Here is a 21,623-nt window from a genome sequence, read left to right on the forward strand (position 1 = left end):
GGTTTTTTTTTTTTTTTTTTTTTTTTTTTGAGTTAATTGTATAATCTGAGCAGCTATAAAAACAGTTGAGTTTTTAAAAAGAAGAAACAAATCTGGGTGGTGGTGGTTCTTGCCTATGAGGGGGGCAGAGTCTGGTGGATCTCTGTGAGTTCAAGGCCAACCTTGTCTACAAAGCTACACAGAGAAACCCTGTCTCAAAAAATTAAAAAAAAAAAAAAAATGAGGAAGAAGAAGAAACAGAAGATGGGAGGGAGGGAGGGAGGGAGGGAGGGAGGGAGGGAGGGAGGGAGGGAGGGAGAGAGGGAGGGTGAAAGGGGAAGAGGGAGAAAACCAACTGTAGGAATGTTGGAAAGAATTTAGAAGATAGGTAATTTGTGAGTGAATACTTACTAAGAAAATTCAAAGTACATGTTCCATTTGGGCAACATTCATTCCTTAGCCTACTTTGTATTCTAAGGTTCTCTTCTCACCCTTAAGAGTTGGTATCACTGTTTGAGGCTGGGTGGTTTGTTGTTTGTTTGTTTTGTTGTTGTTGTTGTTTATACTCTCTAAATTAAGTATTATGTGTGCATGTGTGTGGGTGCTGGTGAAGGCCAGAAGAGGGCATAAGATCTAGAACTGAAGTTATAAGTAATTGTGAGTCACCCAGCATGAGTACCAGGAATGGAACTCTGGTCCTCTGCGAATGCAACAAGTTCTATTAACTGCTGAGCCACCTCTCCATCCCCACTCCCAGTATTCTGTAAAATGATTGAATTTGGGGTGCCTTCAAGACATTTCCAAATGTGACTGCCAGCATCTCAAGATCTGGCTTTGTATACAGTCCGAATGGTTTCCTTCAGTGGATTCTTCCTTCCTGTCCTGGCTAGTTTATTGTCATCTTGACACAACTTAAGACTTATTTGGGAAGAGGGACTCTCAAGTGAGAAAATGCCTCCCTAAAAATTGCCTGTAAACAAACCTGTGGTGTGTTTTCTTAGTTTCTGATTGATGTAGTGTACTTTGCCCATTATAGGTGATGCCATCCCTGGGCAGGTAGTCCTGGGGTGTAGAAGAAATAAGCTGAGCAAGCCAGGAGGAGCAAGCATTCTTCCATGACCCCTGCTTCCGTTCTTATCTCTAGGTTCCTGCTCAGATTTCCTTTATGATGGACTGTGATTTGGGACCGTACATTGAAATATAAACCCTTTCCTCCCCAAGTTGCCTTTGGTCATGGTGTTTCTAAAGAAAGGTCACTTCTGATATGGTGGCACAAATTCAAGTAAACTCTTATTCTAAAGCATTGAACTAGGGTACCAATATCCATGAGTTAGAGATGGGAAAGCCTTGGAAAGAATCTGAAGCAACCAGCACTGACCTGTAATCAGCCTGGTGAGGTACTCAACAAAACATGCCCTGAAGGATAGCCTATCACTTCAGAAAAGTGTCCATGCAATGACGTAATGGGCAAAATCAAGAGCAGAGGAAACTACTAAAACAGGAAATAGAGAGATACACCAAAAAAAAAAAAAAAAGCCATTGATGCCTCACTGGCCAATTGGATAACAGGGCAGTTGTTATTCACCATACTCTTCAAGACCTGAGCTAAGGAGTGTACAGACTGCCTGCATGGAGTCGTCATGCTTCCAGTAAAAGTTCTGGACAACTCTTTGATTGGCTTAAATTCCCCAACTAGAAGTTTTCCTAGTCCTACCAGAAGAAGTCTTTCAAAGTGATGAACACAGCCAGTGTTTATCTTACAGGGATATTATTGGTAATTCTTTATTGAATTTCTTTGGTGGCCTGTTCTTCTGGGTTGCAACCCTATGGGAGTCGGATGACCCTTTCACAGGGACCACCAATCAGAAAACACAGAGGTTTACATTACAGTTTATAAACTAGTAAAATTATAGTTGTGAAGAAGCAATGAAAATAATCTTAGCAATTGTGGGTCACAGCCTGAGGCCCTGTGTTAAAGGGTCACAGCATTATGAAGGTTGAGAACCACTGCTTTAGAAGAAGAATGCCTGTGTTAGGTTCTTTCTTAGACTTTAGATAGGGTAGCAGGGAAAGAGGAGCAGGCAGGCAAGGACAAGTGATGCACAAGCAGGCTACAGAGTGTAATTTAATATTTCAGGAACCCCTGCAAGTCCCCAGGAAACACTGGCTAAATGAAACCAGCATGCTGTCCTTAATGGAATGTTTGAAGGGCCATCTGATAAGGACAGTGGCGATAATGCAGAATCTGTTTAGTGTGACACCTGCCATTGAGCTTTAGCGTCCTTTGCATTCACTGTGTTCATTCTCAGCATCCTACCGTCCTGTTACACTATTGCCCAAGAATAACAACTACCTTGAAGATAGCCAGAGAGAGCTGCAACATACCTCAGTAGTGGAGGACTGGGATACACGAGACCATTGACTGCATCATCCACTGTCCTGGAGGAGGGGGGAGAGACCAAACAACTGCTGTCCTGGTTTCATTTCTGTTGCTGTGATTTAAAAACACTGCACCTTTAATCCCAGCACTCGGGAGGCAGAGGCAGAGGCAGGTGGATCTCAGTGAGTCTGAGGACAGCCTGGTCTACAGATTGAATTCCAGGACAGGATCCAGAGCAATACAGACAAACCCTGTCTCTAAAAGCTTAAAAAAAAAAAAAAAAAAAAAAAAAAAAGATCAAAAGCAACTTGGGGACCAAAGGGGTTATTTCAGGTTACAGCTCCAGATCACAGACCATCAGTGAGGGAAGTCAAGGCAGGACCTTGAAGGCAGGTCTGCTTATTCCACACTGCATTACATTTTACCAACTGAGGTCGTTTGAATGTAATTGGCCCCCATAAGCTGGCACTATCTGGAGGTGTGGCTTTGTTGGAGTAAGTGTGGCCTTGTTGGAGGAATTTTGTCACTGTGGAGGCGGCTTTGGGAGCTCATATATGCTCAGGCTACGCCCAGGGTCTCCAACCACTTCCTTTTGCCTATGAGTAAAGATGTAGGAGTGCTCAGCTCCTTCTCCAACACCGTGTCTACCTGCACGCCACCATGTCGAACCATGATGACAATGGACTAAAATTCGGAAAATGTAAGCCACCCCAATTAAATATTTTTCCTGTATAAGTGTTGCCATGGCCATGCGTGCTGTCTCTTCACAGCAGTAGAAACCCTAACTAAGACAGAAGTTGGTACCAGAGACTGGGGTATTACTGTGATAAGCCTGACCATCCTTTTGTTTGAAGGAATATGGACCTTGGGACTATGGATTAGAAAAGCAGTTGAACGCTTAAGTGATGCTGAATGGGCCATCCTAGTAGGAGCATGGAAGGCAGTGATGTTGAGTGTGAGTTGAACTGTAGGGGCCTGGGTCAAGGGGTTTCAGAGGAGAAGAATTTTAGTATGATGGCTACAGATCCTTCTTGTGACATTTGGGTGAAGAAGGGGGCTGTGTTTTGCCCTTGTCCAAAAAGTCTGTCTGGGGCTAAATTGAAGAGTTTTGGATTAATTCCACTGGCAGAGGGAATCTCCAAACAGCCTAGAATAAACTGTCATGTGCTTATTAGTGTTAACTCTAATGAGGATTTATAATGAAAAGGAGCAAGATGAGAAGAAAAGGAACATCAAGAGGTAGAGCTAAATCCTGTGTTCAAGGACAAAAGGAGATTAAGAAATGGAATAAAGGGAGTGGTGACCTCGGGCGGGGCCAGGGTCCACCCTGCTAAGTTTCCAACTTGTGAAAAGGAATTAAAGAAAAACTTAAAGCAGGGTGTGGTGGTGCAGGCCTTTAATTCCAGAACTCAGAAGGCAGAGGCTGGCTGATGTCTGAGTTTGAGGCCAGCCTGGTTTACAGATCCAGTTTCAGGACAGCCAAGCTTAGGCAACCATCTAAAGGAAACCATCTAAAATGAAAAGTTGGTAAAGATGTAATTGAACAAAGGGGCCCTGTTCCATCCCCAGTCATGGCTCTGGCTTTATGCTTTATGCTTTATGCTTTTTTTTTTTTTTAACTTCTGTTTTTTTGAGACAGGGTTTCTGTATGTAACAGCCCTGGCTGTCCTGGAACTTGCTTTGTATATCATACTGGCCTCAAACTCAAAGATCCACGTGCCTCTGCCTCCCAAGTGCTGGGATTAAAGGCATGCGCCACCATGCCCACTGGTTCTGGATTTAGAGTCAAGAATAGAAGAAAGGCATTTTGGAATCCCCCTCTGAGACTCAGGCGTGTGTCAGGGGTGTCCCTGCACAGAGGCCTAGAGAGGCCAGTGTATGAAGCTGTGAAGGTGAAGCCTGGATTGCCTTGGAGACCCCAAGATGTTGGAGATATCAGAGACAAGAAAACCTGCCAAGGAAAGCTGCCCAAGAGAAAGAGGTGTGTTGTAGTCAACAAAGCTGAACAGAACTGGAGATCTGAAGAGCGCTTTGACTTCAGACATGGAGACGCAGAGTTGGGAGTTTGCCCAGCTGGTTTTCTGTCTCACTTTGGTCCAGTATTTCCTCACTATGCTTCCTTCCATAAATTTTGGAATAGTAATGTATATCCTGTGCCATTATATCTTGGAAGCATGTGATCTGGGTTTTATTTTTTTTTATTTCTTTTTTATATTTTCATTTTATATATTGCATGAATCTCAGAAGAGACTTTGAATTTTGGACTTTTAAACATTGTTGAGACTGTGATAGACTGTGGGGATTTTTGAAGTTAGACTAAATGCATTTTGCATTATGATATTGTTACTGGCTTATGGGAGTCGTGGAATGTGGTCATTTGAATGTAATTGCCCCCCTCCCCCCAAGTTCATAGGAAGTGGCATTTTTAGGAGGTAAGGTTTTGCTGGAGCAGGTGTGACCTTGTTGGAGGAAGTGTGTCACTGTGGAGGCGGGCTTTGGGAGGTCATATGTCTCAGACTACTTCCTTTTGCCTGTAAGTCAAGATGTAGTAATGCTCAGCTACCTCTCCAGCACCATGTCTGCCTGTACTGCCATGTTGCACCATGATGATAATGGACTAAAACTCTGAAAATGTAAGCTACCCCAATTAAATGTTTTTCTTTATAAGAGTTTCTGTGGTCATGGTGTCTCATCACAGCAATAGAAACCCTAAGACACCAGGGAATTCATTGCACAGCCACAGAGGTACAGCCACAGAGGTACAGCCACAGAGGTACAGCCACAGAGGTACAGCCACAGAGGTACAGCCACAGAGGTACAGCCACAGAGGTACAGCCACAGAGGTACAGCCACAGAGGTACAGCCACAGAGGTACAGCCACAGAGGTACAGCCACAGAGGTACAGCAGGAACCATGGAGGCTAGCTGGCTTGCAGTCTCACTTTTATTAGCTTTCTTACAGAGTTCTGACCACTTGCCTAGGGATGGTCCCACCATCCATCTTCTACATCAATTAACAATCTTTGTTCCTCTGCCCCCCACGGACACACCCACAAACTAATCCAGGCATTTCCTTAACTTATGCTCCACTCTCAGATGATTCTAGGCTGTGTCAAGTTGATAGTTTAAAGCTAATGAGGACAACTTCATCCCTGTGTTCTTAGGTAAATATCCCTGAAATACAAAGACTCATTTTGGAGCAAATGCAAAAGAACACTCCCACCCTGGCTAGCCATGTTCAGAGTGGGCTGCCCAGAAGTTGTAATGTATTTTCCCAAGGAAATGATGTTAGCACAACACAAACATGTTTACCCATACTGTGCCAAAACCAGTCATAACAGACCTCAACCATTTTGGGTACTAGTGTTTCCATGGAAAATTTCACTCAGATTTTTCCCCTTAAATTGCTGGACACATTTCTCCCTTAAAGAATAGTAGGGCCCTATGGATGACACTGTAGAATCCAAAGTCCAACTTGCAGCCTGTAGTGTAGAAGGACAATGGGGGCGGCAGGGAGGTAAATGGAATTGGACACAGGGGCCTGGAGATCTTGGAATAGGAACAGAATAAAACATTTTAAAGGGGGCAGAGAGTTGGGAGTTCCAAAGAGGCTAAAAAGACAGTTAAGAGATGCTGGGAGACCCAGAACCCACTAGGTCTAAGCCTCCAGGATCACCTCACTGTCTGTTTCTTCTATGAACCCAATGAGTTTGCCCTCCCTGTCTCCCTTTTTACTGTTCATACACAAGCTATAATGAAACTGAGTTCAACCCCATATTGCTACTCAACTGATCTTAAAGCGAGCACAATGGCTTTAATGTGTGTTTGTCTACTTTCGTCAAGGAAATGGCCATGCTTGCCCCCCACCCCGTACTTCTTTCTCAACTGGAATTGCAAGAGCAGATATTTGCTCTCTCCTTATACAGTCCCCAAAGGCTCCCGGGACAGTCGGTATAATAAGCCTGCTCCTGGCTCAGAATTATTGAACAAATTTATTTCTCCATAAAAGTGTTTTTCCTCCTCTCCACTCTGGGCCAACACCTATTTCTTAGAACGTCATGACTCAACTGAAATAGGATTTCCTCAGAAAGGTCATCTTCGCCCTTGTCCTTCACCACTGAACCCAAGCTCTCTGCCCCATCTCTCTTCCAACCCGTTCTGCTTTTCTCCTTCCATTCACCACACATTTGCACCGTACGTGATTGCTTTAATGAGTGCTGCTCCGCCCATCATGAAACACTGGGCATGCTATTTTTTATGTGAACCAGTGAGTAGGATAGCCACATTAGAGGAGGAGTTCCAGAGACTGTTGGATAAATGCTCAACAGTACAAAAACAGCTGGAACTTTTTATATACCAGCTAAAATCAAGGTAGATTTTATTAGTAAGTAAATGTGTTTGTAGGCACAATGGGTCAGATTTCTTCCAAAACTGTGTATTAAATATCTGGTACAAGCAAAATGAACCAAGTAAACAAGGCTGTTAATAGTTTCTGCTTCATAGCGCTTATGTTCCAGTCAAGATGACAAATAGGATGCGTTCATCTACATAAGTTGCTAATTATAACTCTGAAACTTAAAATTTGATGAATGCAGCGAAAAATTACAGAAAGCTCTAAGAGCTTTTAAGAGGGAGATCTGTAGCTGACGTGCCAGAATAGACTTTCTGAAACATGCTGGAAACCTGTGCACCAACAACCATCATGCATCGCCTCCTCCAGCGTGAGCCTGAGGGGAGGTGCCATGTTGTGGTGCCTCAGCCTAATGTGGACTGTTTGCACGTGGTAATTCTTGGGGACCGCGTCTGTGTACTGTAGGTTGAATGCTTAGTGGCATTCCTGGCCTTTACTTGCTAGGCAACCCATTGTAAGAAAGCCACAGATACCTTAGCCTTGGTCGATATCCCAGACCAGAAGGTGATGGTGACCAAATCTGTCCCTCCTTTCTTCCCCAACTAAGAGCCACTGCTCTACGTGAAATGTGGTCTTTAAAAAATGTGACTTGTTCACATCAGGACTGCGAACTAAGTTTGCATTCACGAAATAACTATTGACTTGTGAGACATTGCAGTGAGAGAAGAACCATGCGATTGGGAATAGACAAGAGGTCAGTTTTGAAGTACATAATTCTGGGAGATGGATGTACCTATTGGTGAGAGAAGTCATCTGCGGGAAGATGACATTTTAACAAAGGCTTAAAAGGAGCAGGGGCATGCGTGCCAGGAGAAGGAACACCAAGACCAAGGAGAAGGCCGTTGGAGGTTCTGTCCTTGGCCTTGCCTTGCCATCAGCACCTTCCTGCCTGCAGCTCTCACCAGGCTCCTTTGTGTTTCAGAGGCTCCTCCGCAGAAGGGCAGCTGAACGGACTTCAGAGCAGCCTCGGCCCTGCAGCATTTATGCCCATCACCAGCTCCACAGGTCAGTGCCAACAGCTCTTCTCTGGGTGGGGCAGCAAGGAAGGTGACATCTGGCAATTCTCTCCTTTGCCTTTGTCAAGAACATCAGCCTAAAAGAACAAATGGCCAATGCTTCAAAAGCATTGGCAGATAGGTATTTTGATAGTATTTTTTTTCTTTAGAATGATACAACAGCCTGGGGTAGGTGGGTTGTGTTTTGTTTTGTCTTTTCAACCAATGGGATCAATGCAACATCATTGTCTAGTAGAATACTCTCAGAGTTTTAATGGTGAGTGTACACTCCCTGTGTTTGACTGGTACTTCACTATTCACACAGTATTTCTGCATGGTGGATCTGTCAGCCCTCACCTCACAACAGCTTCATGAGGTCCATCTCCTACCTCCCCTCTCATGAGGAAACTAATACTCGGCATGTTAGTTGCACACTCATCGTCCATAGTTAGAGGTCTAGACTTGGGTGTGAGTCTTGTTGGTTGATGCTAACAGTCTGTTGACAGGGCCCATGGCCTCTCATTTAAGTGCATGTGTGGAAATGAGGTAGCAGTGAGCCATAATAATTCACAAGCACACACTAGTCAGAAAACTCAAAGTCACTTTGACTCAAGTCAACAAACACTGACTACTGACCAAGCACTGTGGGACAGATCATTTGACCCCTGAGTCCCACACACCACAGGGCAAACAAAGTAGTCTCTACTCTGCTTGGGATGCTGAGAGACTCAAGGAGATGGAAAAGGCCTGGGGAGTGGCTTCAGGAGATTCTCGGCTGATTCCGGTCCTGGGGACACGGGAAATGACAACAGACGACATTGACTAGGTCTTTGCTGTGTGTCGGGCTGTGTGTGGAGTGTTTTGTAGTAACCCTATTGTCAAATGTATAAATATAAGAACGGAGAGCCCCTGTCTTCTTGTGTATAGAGGGATGAACAGATTGTGAAGTACATCTAAAGTGTCTTGGAACAAAGAATGCAGAGAGCCGGTGCCATGCACATGCAGGTGGTTTTTCTCTGCAAACTCCATTTGTTAATATGGCTGGGGAAAGGGTATGTGCAAGAGATGGCAAGAGTAACGTGGTGGGATGTCAGGGCCAGCCATAAGCCGTGGAGGGACTTGTCATCATCTGACAGCTGCAAGAAGCCCTGGAGGAGTTCAGGAAGAGGACAGGGGGTGTGGCAGGGAGTGACAGTGCCCCTGAAAGTGATAGCAGGCCCCCTGAAAAGCTTGAGTATCGTGAGGACGGGTCCATATATCTCTCTGCTTTCTTTTTGAGAATTAAACAAAGCAGAATGCACAGAGGGACTCTGTCTACATCCAGGTTATCGAGCCATATTAACATTCTAGTAAAAGCATAAAAACCAGCTCTGCACCAGGTGGTGGTGGCTCATGCCTTTAATCCTTGTACTTGGAGGCAGAGGCAAGTCGAGGCCAGCCTGGTCTACAAAGTTCCAGGACAGGCTCCAAAGCTACACAGAGAAACCCTGTCTCGAAAGCAAAAACAGAGTGCTCCTTCACAGCATGGGGGTCTGAATTCAGGAGGTATTTGCTGCCTCTATCCTCCCCCCCCCCCCCCGTCCCTCCACCTCTCCCCACCCCCGTGAATGCTAGAGCATGGTGGTGTCTTTCATGCACTGCACCACGCCTCCCGTGTGCTGGGTGCTCTGCCGCTGAGAATACCCCTCAGCCCATAGAGCAGGCAGCTGTGCTAAGGAAGTAAAACATGCTCTGGGAACTGTGATGACTGAGAATCATGGGCAGGTTTGAAGTCTCTGGTTCACAGCAATTAGAGTCCCTTTGCTCCACATGCCCAGAAGTTTGCAAGACCTAGGACTCCTAACTACTTCCTATGCGTTCTTTTAGTTTAGTTTCTTTTTGTTTGTTTGTTTGTTTGGTTGGTTGGTTGGTTGGTTGGTTGGTTGGTTTTGGGGGGGTTTGTTTTGTTTTGTTTGTTTTGAGACAGGGTTTCTCTGTGCAGATTTGGAGCCTGTCCTAGAACTAGCTCTTGTAAACCTTGCTGGTCTCAAACTCACAGAGCTCCACCTGCCTCTGCCTCCCCAGTGCTGGGATTAAAGGCCACCACCACCACCAGCAGCCTCCTATGCATTCTTAATTGAACCATATGGAGTTGAATTCTGTGTGCTCTCTGGCTGAGGGAATTAGAACTGTGAAAGGATCACCTGGGTCATGATTGCATCAGCTTGGTGACCCTTGATGCCATCAGTTAGATCTTGTCAAAAGTCATACTGTATTTGTGTCAGCCTAAAGACAGATCAAGCAATTATATTCCCCATCAACCATTTCCCCTGCTTTTACCTTAAAGCAACAGCCAGATAGATGATTATTCCTGCCTTGTTCACTCACCAGATACTTAGTGCTTTGTCAGCCAGTGACTCGTGGCCTCTGCATGTTGTTGGATTTAGTGTCTGTGACTTCCCTGGTGCTAAGGAAATGCTGAAGTACAGGAACTCATAAGGGCTGACACTTAGTGAGTTCCCAGCACACGTGGCATTGGCAACGGCTAGTGAGTAACTGCCCTGCCTGGCAGTGTCTCAGCAACGCAGCTTGTGATTTCTACAGAGTTGGAGTTAAAAGCTCTTCTAGAGTTTCAGAAGGGTGTTCTGTGCGAAGGATACCGGGCTGTCACTAGCAGCAGTTTTCCTTAAGCCCAGAAGAAGGGGTGGGGGGGGGGTGTGGAGAAGGAGGGGGACAGAGAAAGAGAACTCAACAATGCAGTATTACTCTCCTCAGCTGTCTTGCAAATACCTTTAACCCCTGCCTTGTACAGTAACACGTCCATAAATATAGCTCTGTCTGTTTCCTGGCCTTCAACCCTTCTCTTTCATCTGGCTGACTCCACTTTAAGATGCGTGACTTTGCAGGTAGCTCTGAGTTGTAAAACAGCTGAGCCCTTTACCGCTGATGGCGGCCTAATTGCATTCTTTCTTTTATGCACATTAGGTAAAATAGCAACTGCCTAGCCAAGGGTCTGGAAGGAATTCTGCCTGAATGTTATCTTCCTTAACTTCCCTACCTCAAGCCTTACATTCTCAGTTTGCAGTGAAAGGAAGGGGGAGGGTCAGCAGATCTGGAAACTTGAGAAGGAAGCTGGAGTGAGGGCCCTTGGCCCCCAGCCAAACTCATTGGCTCTCCTCCTTTATAACCATGGTGCTCCTTCTTGAGCTAAAGGTGAACTAGAACAGCAAAGAAGGCAAATCAGATAACTGCTACAGTTACTATAGGGACCTGCAGCCACACCCTCTGCCCTGGCCCAGCCCACTCCTTACCAGCTGTAAAGCATCCTACCTGGAATACAGCTTCTGGCCCTACACCCTTATTCTTACGTTCCTACTGGGCTTTGGTTGTGGATGGGACCTTGCTCTCTGGAAAATCGATGATGGATGTCATAAGAAGCAATGTCCCGTTAGATGCTCATTGCCTCCAGCCCTGGTGAAGTGTGCAGCCGCTCCGTGATCTTTTCATGGAGCAGCACTGAAGCATCTCAGTGCCCACCCACTCCCCTGGTGTCGTAAATCCAGAGGGGCTAGCTAACACCCTCAGGACCTAGGTGTCACTTCCACTTCCAAGTGACTTACTTGCCTGGCAGCCGCCAGTGGAATAACCTCTTTTCATTATCATATTATTCCTCATACATCATGCAGTTGTTGGAGCTCCTCTGTGGGTCTGAACTTGTGAAGTTAAGAACAAAACAAGCAAAGCTCTGGAATAATGACCCTACCGTCTGATGCCCTCTTCTTTTCCTTCACTTCCCCCCCCTTTCTATGCCCATTATTAAAACTTGGCAAGCATTCTTCTGTGCAGGGGTAGTGGATAAGATTTTTGAGGGGATGCCCAAGCAGAAGAGAGACATGGAGTTGGTGCTTGGCAGGAGGCGGGGGTGGCAACATCTGAGGACAATGATTCCCAAGCCTAGTTTGGGATTTTACCTCTTGTCCTTTGGGCCAAGATCAAATACAGTGTTAAGTGGGGATTTTTTTTTTCTTCATTTTTCCAGGATCTTTGGAAGCTCCCCAAGTTATTTTCGCCAGATCCAAACCCTTACCCACACAGTCTGGAGCCCTTGCTACAGTTCTAGGACAGAGAAAATCAAAGTCGGTGAAGTCAGGGACAATTTAAGGTAATAGTAAGAATAAGAGCGTATTGTTGTCATTATCTCTTTCTGACTTCGTGCCACAGCTAGGGACTTAGTAGCTGCAGAAAAGCAATGCAGTGCAGGGTCTGGTGCTTAGCTCACTGGTACAACACATGCTTAGCATGCACGGAGTCCTGGGTCACACCCCCAGTACCAACAAAGAGAAAAGCGCAGTCAAGTGGGACTTTATAAAAACATAGCACATAAGGACCATTCAAAGCCGGGTCAAAGTTCAACTGTGCATAGCTAGCTTCTGTACTGTCCTGCCCCCCCCCAGAAGGTGGCGCTGTGGCAGTAAGAACCTTCTCTGCTGTTATTAGACGATTTTGTTTAAAAATACAGGGTCTTTGAGACAAATCAGAACCATTACAGTCATAACCAAGGTTCACAGGTGAAGTATGCCAGGGGTATGGGAAAGGGTGACGCTGCTGCCACCCAGTTGCATTTGTCTCAACAGGGAACAGGTATTCATTATCAAGGAAGGCTTTTCCACCAGAGGTGTAGGTAGTTTGTGGACTGAGATAATGAGGTGGAAAGGGAACAAAAATATTTTGTAAAGGCTTCAGTGACGTTGATAATTGTGGTTGTTACAAGTTTTAAATAAGCACACACCCATTAATTGGCAGCAAAACAGGCTCTGCCCCAATCTACACCACCTGTGGTAGCCTGTGCAATTAAGGGGTTGCCAGCCTTGGTCTTGTGAAGCTGTGTCCTCACTTCACTAATGCTCCTCAGTGTTATGTTCCAGCCGTAGCCTTCAAAACTCACCAGAAAATTCTCTGAACCCTCAAGACTGTAATTATTCCTTTCTTCTTCGCTGGGTCCCACATACTCAGCATTAATGGCACACCTCCTATGAGAGCTCAATATCCTCCATTCCTCTGGGGGAATATTTATACACTTCTTTGAGAAGCATTATTCATTAAAATACCCCAGGAGAGCAAAGGAGAAAGGAAAGTTGTTTACCCACCCCAGGGTTCATTTACATTGGACCAGAAAGCCTCAAATATCTTTCCCAACCCATTTAAACTCTCTCCAGAAAGGAATGAGGAGAGAGGCAGGAACACCAAATCCACGACTTGGTCATCTACCAAAATGTACCGGAGAAACCAAAAAACACCCAGAATTCTGGTGCCATTCAGCCAATGACACTTTAACCCTGACACTAAGCAGCCTGTCCCATGATGAACAACTTGTAAAGTATAGAAAACTGAGCGAGAGGGTCAAGATGTCCTTCAGTACACTGGCATCCGGAAGGGTGAATGTGACAGCCAGCTCCAAACCAAACTGATGGCCTGCCAAGGAGTCCTGGCGTCTCTGTTTCCAGGTCTGTGAGCCTTGGACCTGCCATGGCGTATCGCTTTCCTCGAGCCGCTCTCCTGTATCCCTTCACTCCTCTCTGGTCAGTGCTGGGCCATGTGGGCGTGTCCACAGTGCAGCCTTAGAAAGTTCACCTCCTCACCTGGAATTCTACACAGACACAAGCCTGCTAAACTCGAGCTCACCATCTTCTGGAGACAGCCTGCCAAGGGTGACAGACGTGGACCCAGAGTCAGAGGTGGTCTCAGAAATCAGCAGTTTGGCTATAGGGAAGCATCAGCAAGCAGGCCCACCAGCCTGTGTCTGCAGAAACTGTTAATTCTGTTCAGATCACCCATCCACAGTGGGATGCCTGCCTTGAACAGAGAAGTAACTTACATGGTGAGGGGGCAGAAGACTCTCAGAGGCCACAGCCCATTCTGGCAGCAATCTGTGTAATGGAGGTGGGCAGAGGACTCTGCAACCACGGTTACTGATGAGCAGCATCAGCATCTGTGACCCACCCAGAAGCCTTCCTTCTGTGCATTAGAGAGGCAGATGTGCTAGACTGAAGAAGATGAAGTAACTTTGCAAGACACGTCATATAATGCCGAGGAAATTCCTGGTGTCCTCTTGAAGGTAACTGTGCTGAGGGTGTCAGGAATGAAAGTACATCTAAGTCCCCTCTCCACCACCCTAGGCAAGTGTTAAATTCACACAGAGATGTTGCCGTATATGTTGTCTTAGCGCCTGTCTATTTTGCCAACATAATATAAATATATACATTGTGTTAACTATCTTCTGTGTTATTTTCTGTGCTCTTAGTGTTCTGATATTTGGGGTACCTACAGACTAGGGAAGTCTCTGCCTCTATCAGGGATATTTAATCCTGAATATAACCCCAAGTTGCCCTAGAACAAACAAGCCTCTTCTATGCAAACCAGCCAGTCCCAGGTTCATATCACCAACAACTTTCTTCATCAAACTCTCCCACACCGGTCCAAACTGTTGCCCCTGCCCAGTCATTCCTGAACCAGGTCCCAAGAGTCCAACAAACACCTCCAGGCTCCCAAAGCCCACTGGAAATTATTCAGAAGAGAAAAACTGGCCTGTGTCCTTAACACAGGTCCCTTTGCTCAAAACACCAGTGAGTCCCCTCGCTCCTGTCTGCCTCCTGACCAGCACTGCTTAGTTTTCTGACCAGTGCCCCGCTCTGGGAACTGGAAGTATAATCTGCTTCCTCCTGCCGAGCCTTTCCCTCTTTCTCCTGAGTCTGCACTGACTTCTCATACTGTGTCCAAAGTGCACATTCTTAGAGCAAACACCAGCAGTAAGACTATCGTTAATGTGCCACACCAGGAATCAACAAAGATTATTAACTGGGTTCATAGTGCCCTGCTCCAAGCTGCTGTCGCACCACTCCGTGACAGGCCTCATTGCACATGGTGCTTCAGCGGCGTCTCTTGCTACACTGATTGGGCTGCAGCCACACAAAAGGAAAATGATGCAGCCTGTACATGGCGGGCTGGCCCGGCTGCCAGCCACTGAGTCTCTGCATCCTTCTCCTGGGGTCCCTGTTGCAGTTACTCTTTCTACGTTGAGAAACAAAACTCAAGTATAGCTGAACCACCTGGTTGGAAGTTAGAGAGGAGTGAGCCTGGCTTTCAATTTGGAGAAGAAGGGAGGGTAATTCTTAGAACCCGCCCAAAGGGGGTTGGTCTGCTTGAAAGAAAGCCAAGGAACTCTTTTTCTGAAGTGGATTAAGAAATAAGCTACTGGGAAAGATAACATCTGAAAATTGATACTGTCTCTTGCGGAGCTGGCCAAATCCCAAGAGAAGAGTGATGCGCCTTCAACTGTTAACAATTACTACCTTGTTAACGGGACAAGGGAGGTCCAGTGGCCTCGTTCTCAGACTATTCCTGGAGCACATGCTGCTCTTTGGGGGGGGGAATGCCTGGCACCCTGGATCCTTAGACTTGTACTCACCATTGCATTTGTAGCAAAGTTGTGTGGCCCTGTGTAACCTCTGTTCAGTTTGGGTGGAAGATCCAGTTCATTTTTGTTGCCTTGCCCTGGGAGTCTCTCCACACTCCCTGTTAGCAACCCAGCCTCCAGTCACAAAGCAAGTGAACCCACACACCGTGCTACTAGTCTTAATGGGATGCCTGTTACAGCCACATACCTTTGCTTTACCATCCATGTGTCCTTAGGACATAATTGTTCCTAAAAGTTCTACAGAAAGAAAGTGGCATGTTAAGCCATGCCTGTCTCTGGAAAAAGCAAACTTTACTCATGGAATATTTACAACTGTGCTTACCTCATCTGCAGAGTTGGAACTGGGTTCCAGGGGGTGTAGGTATTTAACTGCGGGGCTTGGAGAATGATGAAGTAGATTGCCCTGTTGACATGATTGTTGTTGATATTTAGCCTTTATTCTTTCAAACTAGGTTATAAAGGAAAGGCTCAGGACTGAAGGGTACCTTCACTCCTCAGTGGAAGGCATCACTAGTTAAACTCAAACAACCGTCACCTAGGTTTCTGTTCTCAACTTGTGAGTATGGCTATCCCAGGCAGCTGCACAGCTAGTAAGGGCTCATTGCGTTTCACCTAATCCAGGTCATTCAGCTCAGTGGGTAAAGCATGCCTTTAGCTACATCAGTAAGACATAACCTATGACCCCAGCACAAATGAGGGTGTAAGTAGGAAAGCCAGCCCGGTTCTCAGGTGACGAGACAGGTCAGCTGGTTGTAAGTCACTGCTGTTCCTGGATTGATCCATCTCCTGTTAGTCAGTAGAAAGCTTGCTCTTCTTTATTCTGACACTGAAATGTCTAAAGGGGTTTTTGTCCGCTTCCCCTTCTTATTTACTTGTAATTTGCCGTGGAAATTCAAATAGATGGCAAGCCCTAATGTACGTTTTGAAGACTGCTAAGTTTTCATATTTTTTGTAGTAGGACTGTAGTAGAACTGTATTGGGTGATGAACCTGTCATAGTTTTAAGCAGATGTTATAATGGGAAATTTTCAAAACTGCTGTTCTTTGAAGATTCTCCTCTGATCTTTTGTATCTGTTCGTCTTTCTTTCTATTGAGCATGTGTGCAAATACCTATCCCATTTTTATGCAGAGGATCTGACTTGTCTGCGGTAGGCTTTTGGTCATTGAGAAGGGAGACACCACAAGCTCTCGGGAGGTGCCTCAGTGGGTGAAGCACTTATTGTGCAAGCATGAGGACCTGAGTCCTAAGCCCCAGAACCTGTGGAAGGCCAGGCACAGTAGTGTATGTAGCAATCCCCGTGCTTCTACAACAGGGGCAGTAGAAACGGGGAACTGTACAGAAGCTTGGAAAGCTATTGAGCCTAGTATGTGCATCAGCCCACAACGAAGAGAATCTTTCTCAAACAAGATGGACTGCTTGTACTCACATACATGAATACACACGCATCCTACATACATACACAAAAAGAGAGGAGCCCCTTCTGTGAGGCATGCCTCTATGAAGGGACGTTGCTGTGTATAAATACGAAGAAGAGACAGTCTTCTCAGGAGCCAGGCTCATGAAAACCGGCCATCTGACCAGAGAGTGAAGCAGTACTCTGTTAGCCTCTTCCTCTGATCAGGTGACTGACCAGATAGCAAGAAGGGGTAAATGTATGCATGTATAGACGGCAGTAAGAAGGAGTAAGTTTGTGCACATATAGATAGCAATAAAAAGTGGTAACTGTGTGTACATATAGATAGTAGTAAGAAGGTAAATATGTGCACATATGGATAGTATAAGAAGGTAAATATGTGCACATATGGATAGCAATAAGAAGGGGTAAGTATGTGCACCTACAGACAGTAGTAAGAAGTAAGTAGATAGTAGTACGAAGAGCTAAGTATGTGCACATATATAGATAGTAGTAAGAAGGTAAATATGGTGTGTACATGTGGGTGGCAGTAAGAAAGTAAATATGTGCACATGTAGATAACAGCAAGAAGAGGTCAATATGTGCACATATAATTAGTAATAAGGATGAGCAAGTACTAAATAAAGTTTGAGAGTCTTATTTCTAAGAACAGCTTCCTGAAAATTCCACACTATAGCATCTGATTAAAAACAACCAGTGGTGTTACCAGCACAGTTTGCAGGATTAGCAGCCCTGGGGGGCTCATGGCTCCACCCCGTATTATGCACCGTTTTCTCATCCACTCTTCAGATGACACAATCAGCGGTCTTCCCATTCATTCATCAGCAGCTGCCCTCTGTGGCCGCTGCCTTGCAGGCATATGCCAGCCCGGTGCTAGTGTAGCGTGAGTGTGGGAGTTGAAGTTGCCACATCATACATTGCTGGCAGCTTCTCTCAGGTGAGGTTATAACTTAGCAGGGACAACAAAAACTCCACCTCTAGCATAAAGTATCAGAATATAGTACAAATATTAATATAACAAAAACATGAAAAACGAAGGGAAGCTGATCTAAGAAATAAGAAAATTCAAAAAGATTTAAATCAGAGGCCAAACAAAGATAGTTGATGTAAAGTGTTGTGTTAGCCAGAACAAAAAGGAAACATGATATAAATTGGAATTTTTATTGCCTGTCATGCATGAGGGTCTGGATTTAACTCCCCAGTAATATAAAAAAAAAAAAGTAAAAATAAAAAATCTTTGGGGAGGATTAAGCTTTTTCCTATTTTTTCCTATTCTTATTCCAAAGTAACTATTTAGCATGCTTTATGTAGAGTTCACTGAATGAAGTAATAGTATTCTCAGCCAGCTAGCCCAGAAATGTGTTTCATTTGGCAACTTCCTGACACGATGTACGTGCAAGAAAAATCTTACAGTGCTTGTCAATAAAGATGGCACCATGAGGGCTGGAGAGATGGCTCAGTGGTTAAGAGCACTGGCTGTTCTTCCAGAGGCCCTGAGTTCAATTCCCAGTACCCACATGGTGGCTCACAACCATCTGTAAAAAGATCAATGCCCTCTTCCACCTGCAGTCAGAACACTGTATACATGATAAATAAATCTTATAAACAAACAAATCTAAAAAAAATAAAAAATAAAAAGATGGCACCATGACAGGACAAAGCCAGCAGTGAGTCTTTGCAGTCACATGATCCAGGGGTAGGATAGTGACTGCCTGGGGGACAGTGTGGGTTACATGTGTCTTAGGCCATCCTACATGCAGCTTCTCTTTGGGCTCTTTGTGCAACCCGCATGGTTGGGAAGCAGGTGGTAGAAGTAATCTCTCCATGTTATGGCCTTTGTGTTCTCTGGTCCTGTATTCACATAGTTTCTGCTATCTTGGTACCATGTCCTCCTTTTGCCCCCCTCCCTCCCTCCTTCCCTTCCCCTCCCCCTCTCTCTCTCCATGTCTCTGTCTCTATCTCTCTCCCTGTCTGGCTTGTGCAGCTTCCCTTCTGCCCAGCCCTGATCTGGCTCAGCTCTGGCACAGCTCTGATGACCACTCAGACATCATGGATTATTTGAATGCTTTTCCATCTCCAGAAGGAGAAAATTGGGTCCAGTCTGAAGCCCCAGCATAGCATCCAGAACACAGCAGGAGTTTAAGAAATTATGCTGAGGACATAAATGAGTGGATGGCACATTTCTTCATTTGTTTATCTTGCTAATATTTGTATGCTTGTGTACATTTGCTAACCCTCCCCCAACCCTGAGGGACTCAGTTAAACTTTTCTTCCTCCGGTAAGCCGTACTGTAAATTTGCATTTATCTTGACAGTTTTCAGTCCCTCAAGACTTAACAGTTTATATCATCATGTTGAACGGTTCTTTACATTTTGTCATCTCTTATCATTGGTTGGTTCTTGGGTGGATTGTCTCTTCAGTTAAGACCATAACTAAAAGTAGACTTAGACTCCATGTGTTTCTTGAAACCCTGGCAATACTCAAAATGCTTCAATGCCTTGAAGTTTGAGATTTAAAATAAATAATACATTCTTACATACATAAATTTGCTTGTGGAAAATGGTTCAATTTTTCTGGCTTGAAGTAAAATGAAAAATCTCAGAAAACAAAATCTAAAGGAAAATTCATGAACAATATATTTTATTATTAAGCAAGCTTCAAAATTAGATGTCCCATCTCTTGTAGCACTATAAAACTGTGCCCTATAAAAAACTGATGGATACTCCAGATAGTAACCTCTGACCTGCATTCCAGACTCTACCCTGAACCTGCTTGTTCCCACACTGTTTTCTCATGAGGGCCTTCCACTACAGGCCACACACGCCAAGGACCTCACTGTGAGGACTAAAGTCACATGAGGCTCAGTCTGTTTGAGATCCATTATCCTTCAACTTGTTTCTTCTCCTACACCCTTTAGAGCCCTTTCAAGTATATCGCCAAGATGAGTTTTTTTTCTGAACACTGAAGGAGTGTGTATGCGTGTGTCTGTGTATGTCTCTCTCTCTGTGTGTATATGTGTGTGTGTGTGTATGCATGTGTCTGTGTATGTCTCTCTCTCTCTCTGTGTGTATATGTGTGTGTGTGTGTATGCATGTGTCTGTGTATGTCTCTCTCTCTGTGTATGTGTGTGTGTGTATGCGTGTGTCTGTGTATGTCTCTCTGTGTGTGTATATGTGTGTGTGTGTGTGTGTGTGTATGCGTGTGTCTGTGTATGTCTCTCTGTGTGTGTATATGTGTGTGTGTGTATGCGTGTGTCTGTGTATGTCTGTGTATGTCTGTGTGTGTGTGTGTGTGTGTGTGTGTGTGTGTGTGTGAATTTTGAACTTACCAGAAATTCCTTGATTGTCTCTCAAATTGCATACTACATACCCTGGAGGCTGCACTCTGCTCTCAAAGCTTTGGCTAGCATCGAGCATTGTGAAAATGTATTAGCAAGGTTCTAGAACAGTGGTTCCCAACCTTCCTGATGCTGTGACCCTTTCATCCAGTCCTTCATGTTGTGATGACCCCAACCATACAGTTGTTCTCATTGCTCTTCATGACTGTAATGTTGATGCTGTTATGGATCATAATGTAACTATTTTTGGAGAGAGGGGATTGTCAAAGGGCTCACGACCCATAGGTTGAGAACTACTGTTCTAGAGCAGTGCACTTTACATTTCTATTTTTTGTAGTGGCCTCGGGACAGAACCAAAGCTCTCTTGGCCTTTACCTTTTCTATGTTTACTTAAATTCAGTCCTGTGTGGTGTGATTACTATCACTATCAATAACCCTATCTAAGCTTTTAAAGAATTTAGAATGTGCCGGGTGGTAGCAGTGTACACTCTTAGTCCTGGCACTCAGAAGGCAGAGGTAGGTGGATCTCTGTGAGTTCAAGGCCAGCCTCATCTACAGAGTGAGTTCTAGGGCAGCCAAGACTACACAGAGAAACCTTGTCTCAAAAAAACAGGGGAGGGGGTTGAGAAGGAGACAGTGAATACCCTGGGACTAGAATTACAGATGGTTGTGAGCCACTGAGTAGATGCTAGGAATTGAACTCCGGTCCTCTGCATGAGCAGCCAGTGCGCCTGACACTTGGGCTATCTTTATTCCAGCCTTTTAACCCGCCCACCTTTAGATGAAGCCTTGGCACCCATGACCCTGAGCAGTTTGGCTGTGTGCCCCACACCTGACCTCCTGTGAAGGACGAGCAGTTCCGATTGCAGAGGGAACTCTACAGGCCTTAGCTGAAGTCAGGAGCTTGGCCCTCTGCTGTGGGTGGAGTAGGGGACAGAGGAAGGGAAAGGCACAGTCATTGTGTAGTCATTGTGGAGTATTACCTGAGGGGAACAGAAACTGAGGCCGTCTAAAGCAGGATTCTTCCTTTCCTCCCATGTTCAGAAGTCAGAGACAGGAGTCCGGTCACTGGCTCTTCCTAGCTGTCGCAGGAAGCAGGAGCCCTACAGGGAAGTCTTTGAGAGTTGTGGTCAGAGATGCTGCCATTTTCGCTGGCAGTGTATCCCTGTGTCTGGGAAGAAGGAGGCTAGGGCAGAAGACAGATGCCAGCTCAGTCTGCCTGCCTGCAGGAAGCTTTCTCAGGGGCACAGCCAGCTGGCAGCCAAGACCTGAGAACGAACCGTCCTTTAGCTGGGCCCATTTCCTCCCTCGGCAAGTCCAAGTCTTTTCTTGAGAAAGAACAAGAGAAGGGTTGCTGACACACACACACCTGACAGCTCCCATGCCTCCTCCCTGCGAGCAGAGTCATCGCTTCCCAGTCACCAGCTCTGTGACTGACACAAAGACAGACACATTGCTTGCCCCTGTTACCTGGAGGCTTCCGGTAATACTTGAGAGACTCCATCTTCCCAGCAAAGTCAGGAGGGAAAATGAGCCATGGAGGGGAAAGACCAACTATAGGTATTTGCTAGTTGAAATAATGCCATTTTCTTTGTACAGTGTAACAGTGATAGGGCCCGTCCGTTCCCATAGCGTGTGCAGGCCACTCTCGTCC

The 21,623-nt window shown here is 45.4% G+C and overlaps 1 protein-coding gene across 11 annotated transcripts in view; it reads left to right on the forward strand.

The window, feature by feature from the left end:
- Ttll5 (tubulin tyrosine ligase like 5) overlaps positions 1-21,623 on the forward strand; it is a 228,348-nt gene that overhangs the window by 188,445 nt on the left and 18,280 nt on the right. For 9 of the 11 annotated variants that reach the window (XM_051196360.1, XM_051196362.1, XM_051196365.1 and 6 more), the window contains 2 exons: positions 7,692-7,774; positions 11,783-11,905. In XM_051196360.1, the coding sequence (XP_051052317.1) occupies positions 7,692-7,774; positions 11,783-11,904 (205 nt within the window). In that variant the 3' untranslated portion in view covers position 11,905. Of the gene's footprint in view, positions 1-7,691; positions 7,775-11,782; positions 11,906-12,959; positions 12,979-21,623 lie in introns of those variants that run through there. The other 2 variants (XM_051196361.1, XM_051196363.1) reach the window with 2 other exon arrangements.

This window comes from Phodopus roborovskii, unplaced genomic scaffold (genome assembly GCF_943737965.1).
Source record: "Phodopus roborovskii unplaced genomic scaffold, PHOROB, whole genome shotgun sequence".
In the NCBI taxonomy this organism is placed as follows: domain Eukaryota; kingdom Metazoa; phylum Chordata; class Mammalia; order Rodentia; family Cricetidae; genus Phodopus; species Phodopus roborovskii.